Source organism: Pygoscelis adeliae, unplaced genomic scaffold, assembly GCF_000699105.1.
Source record: "Pygoscelis adeliae isolate BGI_AS28 unplaced genomic scaffold, ASM69910v1 Scaffold160, whole genome shotgun sequence".
Classification (NCBI taxonomy): domain Eukaryota; kingdom Metazoa; phylum Chordata; class Aves; order Sphenisciformes; family Spheniscidae; genus Pygoscelis; species Pygoscelis adeliae.
Window position 1 is genome coordinate 877,456 of NW_008824035.1, and position 10,721 is coordinate 888,176.

The 10,721-nt window shown below is 39.0% G+C and overlaps 1 protein-coding gene across 1 annotated transcript in view; it reads right to left on the minus strand.

Annotated features, from left to right (window-relative positions):
• Positions 1–8,632: 8,632 nt before the first annotated feature.
• STK17B (serine/threonine kinase 17b) overlaps positions 8,633–10,721 on the minus strand; it is a 14,816-nt gene continuing 12,727 nt past the window's right edge. The window contains exon 7 of the mRNA XM_009331455.1: positions 8,633–9,754. Coding sequence (XP_009329730.1) covers positions 9,472–9,754 — 283 coding nt within the window. The 3' untranslated portion in view covers positions 8,633–9,471. The remainder of the gene's footprint in view (positions 9,755–10,721) is intronic.

Consider the following 10,721-nt stretch of genomic DNA (forward strand, 5'->3'; position numbering starts at 1 on the left):
CGGCCGCGCGGACAGCGAATCCCAACGGCCAGGCGCGGGGGCCAGAGCGGGCAGCGCCTGCCGCACGCTACCGTCGCTCTTGGCCTTCGACAGCAAGAGATGGTATAGCTAATTACAGCTGCTTCGTTATTCTTCCAACCGGTAACGCGTTATCGAAGCAGCAGAAAACCTGCAGTCTTGGCGGAAGCCTAGCCCGGAATCTGCTGCAGGGGAGAACGGGAGAGAAACGTCCAGAACTGGAAGCCAAGTAACCGCTTGCTTTCTGCTGTCGCGGTAGCTAACAAAGCCACAGCTGCACTTGGTGAAGTCCCCTGAAGTTTCAGCACGGCTACCTGCTCGGCTGTTAGCGATTGAAGACATGCAATTTACTAGCTGATAAACAACAGAGAATGGACTACACCTGTGGTGGTTGTTTTTAAGCTACTGCAATATATTTGCAGCTACGGCAAGCTGAACTTCAGCTTTGCTGTTATTTCACTGAGATTGTCTTCCAGTAGAAAATGCTCGATACCCTTCTGAGGCCTGCCAAGTTCAGGAAAATAAGGACAGTTAAAATTGCTTTGAGTAGCATGTACCATGCACTGCTGTTTAGGCAGGCATTCCTTCTTAGCTTGTAAACTAACTGACAGGTATCTGTAAGTGAATGCAGCTGCTGGTCTTTAGGCAAAGCACTGAGACGTGTGCTCCCAGTAAACAAGCAAAAGAACTCAGCTGTGCTTGCAAAATCATTCTTAAGCTCTAATGGCTGGACTGGGGTGACTAAACCACAACAGCAACCAAAGATTTTTCAAGTGCCGTGTCACGCATCAGCCCATCTTGTGCGCAATAGAGTATTTAAACAACCTGCCACCACCCCTCCCAAGTCAGTAAATTAAAGAATACAATAAAATACAAATAAAAATCTCTTTCCATTTCATTAGCAGTCAATGGGTGTTCCCTGCATTATGAATCTGATGCTTTGACCAATATAAATAAAATACTGGTATGGTCGGTATGACTTCCAACACTTTGCTGTGACCAGGTTTGGATTTCAATGGGATCTGAAACAGCTGTTGCCACGTTAGGTAGTTTGTGAGTTTTAAATAAGAGGGGTTTTTTATGTTTTCACAGTAGCAACACATAAAAGGTAGCGCTACAGTTTACAGAGAAGTTAGCCTGCTGGAAAATCCCTATAAATGAGCTCTGATTCAGGCCTGTAACCAACCTTGTAAACTGTACATAGGGCATTGTAATAGTCTATATATCGAGTTTTAAACATAAAAGCCCCTTTGTTAAAATACCACAGGCAAAGAACCAGTGGGGTATTTTTGCTTTGTCCAGCTGTAGAAAATTCAACACCACTTGGAATTCCCAGTGCATTTTCTAAAACAGTACCAAAGCCTGGTTTTGATTTTGAAATGAGAAATACCTTCATACGCAACATATCTTAGGGAGATTCAAACAAGCTGTATGCTGTACTGGCTATAAATATGTAACAGTCTAGGTGGACAACATGCAAAGGGAAATCCTTGCTATTTCTCTTTAATACTGAGCCATTCAACTATTAGAAACTATATCTACACAAGGCAGTAGCATGTTCAGCGCACATCGCCATACGCTGTTGGACATTGCGATTCCTTTTGCTAGAAAGTGACATTTTGTTTTTTCATTACCTGATTAGGAAACTGGAAATAGCACACCTGCTTGTACTCTTCAGAGGAGGAAAGACACAGTTAGGTTGCTAATACTAGGAACATCATAGAGAAAATCAATTCTTGTGCCCATAATATTTTTCATTATCAGAAGAACTTTCTTCTTACGGAGAACTAAGAACTTCTATGTTGCTGTTTATTTTTTTTCCCTTTTCCCCCACATTTCATTCTTTTCCTGCAGTGACCAGTTAAACACAATTTATTTACATAAATGCAAAACCAGCTGATTTTAATCAGCTTTTCCAAGGCCACAGAAAGACACAGCAGAAAAAATGGTTTACAACTCAGTTTCTTGCCTTCCTGTGTTTGGTTAATGTCTCACTTTCATCTGAAATCCCATAGTCATACCTAACAAAACAACCTAAATCTAACTTCAGAGATAAAAATAAGATTAAAAGAATAAGATGGTGAAAGGATGAAAAGAAGGGAGTACACACAAATATAAAGTGAATACTCCTCAGCATCTGTTTTAGAACGGTACTAAAAGCAATTTAAAAAATGGAGCAGACTAATTAAAAAAAAAAATCTATCATTACCAGCCAAAGTCAACAGAACGTAGGCATTCAGCATCATAAAGTTCCTATATTACGTAATAAAAGGTTTAGCGAAGATTGGAGCATCAGTGCAACAAAAAAGGATCAGTGTCACAGTAAAATTAAATACAGGAAGGAAAAAAGGCCATCCGTAACATTTTTATCACTAAGTTTTAATTTTCTGAAAGATTCAATGACACGGGGTTTTTATTCCACCTTGATGCCTCAGTTAAATTCTGGAGTGCCAGTAATGAAGAATACATTTTTGTCACCCTTCAAACAGAGGCAAAAGTATTAAACGGTAGATAACAATGTGGTTTACTCCATGAAATTAACAAATGTTAAGCCAAAATACTATGTACAGTGAAGTATTTTACTGACCAGATGTTTTGTTTTTAATGTGAAAAAAGTGATCCTTTGATTTTTAACCAAAGTACTTACTGGCATGCTTTGTATGTTTTGATTAGAGCAAATAAACAATGCTTGAAAGTATAACAAATGTAATAACTCCTGTGTGTACAAAAATTCTCACATTTGGGTATTGCTTTAAAAATAATTTCAGGAAAGGGTTTTTTCTTCCCCAGAGGTTTCAGATGACAGACTGAAAAACATTAACTAGCATGAAAATGGAACAAGATGTTTGAATGCAATGGAATCACAGTTTCTTACATGCCTACGACTCATCTCTCGAAGTTGTATTCCTAAATCATTCCAGAGGTTAACGGCAATCTCAACTGCACAATAAGAGTACATACTGGAACTTATTCCCACATAATACCTTTTCTTGTGCTCCACTTTGTCTAAAATCCCTTTTGTCTCTATTTTTTTTTCTTAAATATACATGTGTATATATATTTTCAAGTTCTCTCACATTTACCTTTCATGGACTCACTATAGTTGTATAGAAAACAAGTAATCAATCTCACATTGTAAAGACCTTTAATGAAGCAAGCAAAGCTTTCTCATAGAGGCTTCTAATAGTGGGAAAACTGATAATGAATGATAATTGATAATGATTTCTGTAAAGGAAAAGTTTTAGTCATCAAAATTCAAGTTTAAGGGTTTTAAATCAAGAGGTGATACTTGAACTCTGTTATGTTCATAGGCAGGACTTGAATTTTGGACAGCACTTAAAATGCAATTAGACCTGATAATTATTTAAAAAAGATAATGAATTTAACACACCAACTCACCATGAATGGTGAGACTTTAGGGAAGTTTTCGGGGGGGTAGCATACATTTTTCAGTCAAAAAATTTTTAAAGACAAAAAGATGTCTATATGTTTTCCTTGTATACCTTATTTTTGCCATACCTAGACTAACAACATGGAAACACAAATATAAGTAGTGGTTTTGTGAGAAGTAATTCCTATTAAATACTAGAAAATTTCCCCCTATTTGAAAAAGATTTTTTTTTTTTTAAACTTTATGATCCTTACTAAGTCAGGTCTTGTTATGCATATCTCTTGAGTATGGAATAATTAATGCACAAAAATCAAATTGAAGACAGGACTAAAATAGTATTTTCTTCCCTAAAAGAAGAGCGATAATTATTTACATATTGTTTGTAAAAATCATTCTCAGAAATACTCTGTGCTATAAGAAGCATGTGTTTAGTCAGATAAGTCTTCTGCTCATACCACAATGGAACTACTGGCTATCAAGGAAAGACCACTTTGCAAATTGTTTTAGAACAGCCACCATAGTAACAGCACAGGTGTACAACACAATCCTACAGTTACTGGAACACAGAGAAGATTTTTTCAAGACAGCAAAGAGATCTGGGGTCATCTGTGTCAACAGAAACAAAGCAAGTTACAGGCCAGAACTTGTATGCCTATTTCATCTTCACAGCCACTCTGAAAGAACACTAGAATGAGCTTGAGCACCTATCAGTGCCAGTTTAAAAAAGAAAAAGGAGTCTTTATTTGCTATCAAGAATATCATAACAGTAAAGGAAATACAAATGCTTTGTGGTCAATGTAGGTATGCTGACTTACTGACTCTGGATGCAAATGTGTTTGTCACAGGAACTCTCTGTTCACACTTTTCTCAAAGGTGAAGCCTTCATTTTGCTGGAAGGCAACAATTCTGTCACAGGCGTTACTGGGTCAAAAATCATCCTTTATCTTCCTGTTGTGTTGTGAAAGCAGCAACAACTAGCACTGTCGCATGAAATGATTGAGTCTTTGAATTGACTCAATTCAACTGAATACTTTATGTAGTAGTCTAGCTCTTATTTATTAGGGCTAACACTACACAGGCTAACCAGATAAGAATTTTTATGTCATAATTCATGTACCTGCTTTTAATTAAGAAATTTCCTTATACTCTCATGCACTGGTAGGTGACTCAGCAGTTCAGCTTTGTAATGTTACCATTGATTTGGTAGACCTTCTACACACTGACTCATTCTGTATCTTGCTCACTTCTCCCAACGCTGAGTGGGCCAAGCAGTATTTTCAAGTCTGTCAGCTGCCAGGTTCTCAAGGCACCGGATGATTGGTTTCTGAAACAAACACACATTAATTGCATGCTTTTATCTTGCCCCAATTTTACAGTATATTTTTCCAAGCGTAGCTTACATTACTTGGCAAGAATACAAGCACAACTGTCCTGGTAAGAAGATGGTCAGCTATCATCTAGACGATGCATTTTTCTAATATGTTTCCTTCCTTAGAAGGCCTTTTGAAAAGACACAAATTTCAAGCTGTCTCAAATCACTACTAGTGTTAAACAGAATAGTTGTGTTTTCTAGATGCCTTAAAAAAAATAGAAAAAAAGGCAGCATTCCTAAGAACCTTCGATGCAGGAAATGTAAATATTCAGATAACGTCTGAACTTAATGCTGCAAGCAACAACAAACCAAGCACATGAATACACTATTTCTTTCACTAAAAAGAAAGCTCATTTGTGCATTTCTAACAATGAGAAAGCTTTCATTTCCTCAATGAAATGCGCCTTTGTAGGAAGCATTGTCCAGGCCACAACAGGTTACCACCTCTTTTGAGTGTAATTCCTTTTCTAAAGGAAAATTGTTACTTTTTTAAAATTCAGCCATCTACTTGTAAATGAAACAAATGTACAATTAGCGCCCTAGGAGGCTAATATGTGTAGCAAACATTCCATTTAAGTTTCCTTACATAGTCATTCACCAAAAGCTATTAGAACTTAACATAAAAGGTATCACCTCAGTAAATACTGCAAGACATAACTAGACCATTACTAGTCTATAGAAACATAAACTTTTTATGTATAAAAAACAGGCACACATAACAGAGTTCCAGGAAGTTAGCTGGTAAGTTCATGATTCATCAGGAGTAGTCAGCATGCACCACGGGGAAGTCATGCTTGAGCAACCTGATAAACTTCTGTGGTGAAATGACTGGCTGGTAGATGAGGGGAGAGCAGTGGACATTGCCTACCTAGACTTCAGCAAGGCTTTTGACACTGTCTCCTGTAAGATCCTCATAGACAAGCTCTTGATGTATGGGCTGGATGAGCAGACAGTGAGATGGACTGAAAACTGGCTGAACGGCCAGTCCCAGGGGGTGGTGATCAGTGGAACAAAGTCTAGTTAGAGGTCAGTAACAAGCAGTGTACCACAGGGGTCAATACTGGGTCCAATCCTGTTTAACATCTTCATTACTGATCTGGGTGACGGGGCAGAGCATACCCTCGGCAAGGCTGCAGATGACACAAAACTGGGAGGAGTGGCTGATATACCAGAGGGTCATGCTGCTATCCATAGGGACCTCTGCAAGCTGGAGAATTGGGCTGACAGGAACCTCATGAAGTTCAACAGGGGGAAGTGCAAAGCTCTGCACCTGTGGAGGAACAATCCCATACACTGGTATGTGCTGGAGCCACATAGCTGGAAAACACCTTTGCAGAAAAGGACTTGGGGTCCTGATGAGCACCAAGTTGAACATGAGCCAGCACTGTGTCCTTGCCACAAAGAAGGCTAATGGTATCATGGGCTGCATTAGGCAGAGTATCAATAGCAGGCTGATGGAGGTGATCCTTCCCTTCTACTAAGCACGGGAGTAGCGTGTCCAGTTCTGGGCTTCTCAGTACATGAGACACAGACATACCTGAGAGTCCAACAAAGGGCCACAAAGATGATTAAGGGACTGGAACATCTCTCCTATGAGGAAGGGCTGAGGCAGCTGGGACTGTTCAGCCTAGAGAAGAAAAGGCTCAGGGGCGATCTTATCGACATACAAATATCTGAAGGAAGATGGAGCCAGGCTCTTGTCAGCGGTGCCCAGTGACAGGACAAGAGGGAATGGGCACAGACTGAAACACAGGAGGTTCTGTCTGAACGTAAGAACATACTTTTTTTACTGTGAGGATGACTGAGCACTGGAACAGGTTGCCAGAGGTGGAGTCTCCTTCCTTGGAGATACTCAAAAGCCATCTGGACATAGTCCTGGCCAACCAGGTCTAGGTGGCCCTGCTTGAGCAGGGGGGTTGGACCACATGACGTCCAGAGGTCCCTTCCAACCTCAACCATTCTCTGATTCTGTGAAGAAATGAAAACACAGAAGTTTTGAAAAAAGGCAAAGTTTATTTATTTTTTTATATATAAAAAGGTAATGAACTGCATAGAAATATGACTTCAGTCATCTTAAAATGTCACTCATCACTCATTTACACTTGGTAATTCCCAGTAATATGGCAGGAAGCAAGATGGGCTAACAATTGTCTACAATGTATGTATTTACATTCAATTGAAGTTATGCATGCACAATAATATTTTTAAATAAATCAGACGCACTGATCCAAACAAAATCTGATTCAAGGTATATTTTAATTTTACATAAAGTACAAATAAAATCTTTAAAACTTAAAGTTCCTTGGATAAAACCAATTTTCAAATTTAAAGATAAGTTAGCTCCAAAAGTAATAAGAAATGTAAACATCAGATACCATGATAAAAATCTTAAGGGATAACAACTTTGTCATAAAGTGCTGGCATACGCCTTCAGCTTTATTTTCCAGATGTTAAAAATAGAATACTAATGTACAAAGACTTTCACAAGCTTCCCAGTTGCAATTTCAGTTCAGTAATATTTTTGCATAATTTTAAAATTTAACAATTTTATAAACATTCTTTTCTACCTTTATCCGTTACAGCTTTTTGACATTTTTTTCTTTATCTTAAGTGAACTTTAACTTCTGAGTACGTATAAAATAGTTAGTATTTTTAATTTACCCAGTTCAAATTAGACTCCATGCTGGCAGAAAAAACAAAAGGTTAGATAAGACTCCAACTGGGAAAAGCCGACGACTTTGAAAAGTAAGGGTATAAGGTATCTGAACACAATCCAACAACTGCCTCCAGCAAAGTCATTTTATAATTATATGTATTATCAGTATCACTGAAAAAAGTGAATTGAGAATTAACACATAGAAGAGACTCAGCGTGGTTAATTTATACCTAGGCATCTGAGCTTCATCCATGCTGAATACATCCCTTACTTCATTTCACATGAGATTAAGTCTTGGATAACTTTTACTCCTTCTGACAAAGACAAGACTATCTTTCAGCTTACATGCCTTACACCTCAGTCGACTTCTCACTTGTCGACATGAGTGTCACCTAAAATAAAGACAACAGTCCTGAATTCCCCCATGCATTATGGTGATACCTTATATTGAAATCTATTTGTAAAAAAAAAACACAACCCTGTTCGTTCCTTGTGCCAAGAAAGATAAAATACAACCTTTTACCACTTATTATGTTCACCTCTCAATCACGTTGTTCCAAAACCTCAATCTGCCTAACTATTGACAAGTCCACAGGCACACTTGAAAAAGATTATCAGATTGTGATATTTTATTATACAAAACAAACCAAATCCAAATCAAAGACGATTAAGTCTAAGCTCTGAGGAGTGGAAAATCCCAAAAGTATTTTAAAGTGCCATTTACTTTCAAAGTATTACACAAAGAGACTTCCAGCCTCAGTGTTAAGATTAGGGTTTTATCTTGTCAGTATTCGTTTCAGGCTGTTAAGGCATGATTGATATTTGCTCTTAGTCAAAACTTGACATAGGCATTATTTCCTCAGAGCCTAGAAACAGGAAGTGGAAGGAATGTAACTTAAAAAAATAACAAACCCACTAAACAAACCAAATTTAAAGGCTTAGAACAATTATTAGGTAGTTTGCCTTTAAATACTAACACTCTGCAGTCCATTTCTCAGAGCAGGCATGAAGCTAAGTTATTATGGATGACAATAATTGACAGAAAGATGCACTGCACTTCTACATTAGAGGGGCATAATGAAAAGCTTTTAATTGCAGCTTCACTGGCAAACGTGGTTATTTTCAATTTATTCAGTCATTACTTTTAACTCTAAAGAGGCTTTCTGTTTGGGGGGTGGTTGGCGTGTTTTGGGTTGGGTTTTTTTTGTTTTGTTGTTTTTTTTTTTTTTAAGATGAGGAATAGGTCAATCCAGGTAGACGATACTATTTCAGAGTTTTTATGATGGCAAACTAACAAGTGTATCAAATACTTACATCAGCATGGGACCCTCATCCTCTCCGAATATAACTTACTGATAAGAAGCAAAGGACCACTAGCACAAGGACTGACAATCTACGCATTTTCTATTCAAGCATTCCAGAGATCCAACACAGGAAAAACACACAGAGTATGCATTATAATCCCTAAGTGGACCAGATGTATAAGGCAGAAACATTTCCTTAACTACTAATGATCCTACAGAGAAAGCAGTTTTCCAAATGGCCCCAACAGATGTATCATATTCCCAAAACATACCAACTTTAGCTTCCATTTAAAGTGATGAGAATAGTCACAAACAAGCCCAGTAAGACAGCTAGATTCAGTTTCCCTACTTAGACCAATTTCTTATTAGGGCTAGTCATAAAAGTGTGTATGTATTCAACCACTGTTTGGCAAAGCTTGAGTTTAAACAAACTCATTTTCAGGTTTTCGTTTGTTCACTCTGGCATCATTTTTGGACTAAAACTTGAAAAGTGCAAAAATATTTAATTATATCTTCTTAGAAAAAATAATTCATTTTATTGGTGCAACAACCCCAATTTCTCAGGAGTTAAATCCATTGCCAGCAATGGATAGAAAACGAAGCACCAGCATAAAAGAATCAAAGTGCATTTCCAGTATGCCAATGCTGCACGAATTGGCAAGCCATACTCTTACATCCACCACTGGAATAGATTATGCTAAATTCATTTCATAAAAGTCTATATTACACATTAACATATGAAGTCTGTCATGAAGTCTTGGGGATACTGCAATGAATCATCAAAACGGAAACGTTTGGAGACTGTACTGATGTCCTCTGGAATGTTTTCTTTGTCTTCCTTGTTGCTACAGGTACCATTACAAGTGGATTTTATATTCCGCTCTTCTGAGCATTTTGTTGTGTGTCCTGGCATCAGAGAAGAGCAACAAGTTTCTTCAGGGCTACACAAAAGTATGAACTCCCCTTGCTGCAACCACAAATGAGAAAGACAGGCCTCTGCTGTGGGTCTTTCCCTTGAAAGAGAAAAGGGTAAAGTTGCTTAAGTTAATTTCAGAAATAATAAAAATGTAATTAAAACAGCTCTGACATGCTAAGAAATCTTAAGCAGAACTGACACTAAAGAGTTAATTCTTGCTGGTTTTCCACCACTACCACTGCTGCTAAAAAACACATTGGAAACTATTATAATTAAGGGTTAAGTATTGGCAACATGCATCTAAATTTTAGTTGACAGTTTCCCCTACTGCTGAGTGTCAGAACTGGTAAGCTTTTCATCAGAACAAGGAACAGGTATTTCTCAGCCAGTATTCATAGTCCTACTATGGAAATCCAGCCAGCATGGATTCATGAGAGGCAGGTCCTGCTTGACCAACCTGATCTCCTTCTATGACCAGGTGACCCGCCTAGTGGATGAGGGAAAGGCTATGGATGTGGTCTACCTGGACTTCAGTAAGGCCTTTGACACCGTCTCCCACAACATTGTCCTAGAAAAGCTGACGGTTCACAGCTTAGACAGGTGTACTCTGCACTGGGTGAAAAACTGGCTGGACAGCCAGGCGCAGAGAGTTGTGGTGAATGGAGTTCAATCCAGTTGGCAGCCGGTCACGAGCGGTGTTCCCCAGGGCTCAGTTGTGGGGCCAGTCTTGTTCAATACCTTTATCAATGATCTGGATGAGGGGATCGAGTGCACACTCAGTAAGTTTGCAGATGACACCAAGTTGGGCGGCAGTGTTGATCTGCTCGAGGGTAGGAAGGCTCTGCAGAGGGACCTGGACAGGCTGGATCGATGGGCCGAGGCCAACTGTATGAGATTCAACAAGGCCAAGTGCCGGGTCCTGCACTTCGGCCACAACAACCCCATGCAGCGCTACAGGCTTGGGGAAGAGTGGCTGGAAAGCTGCCTGGCGGAAAAGGACCTGGGGGTGTTGGTTGACAGCCAGCTGAACATGAGCCGGCAGTGTGCCCAGGCGGCCAAGAAGG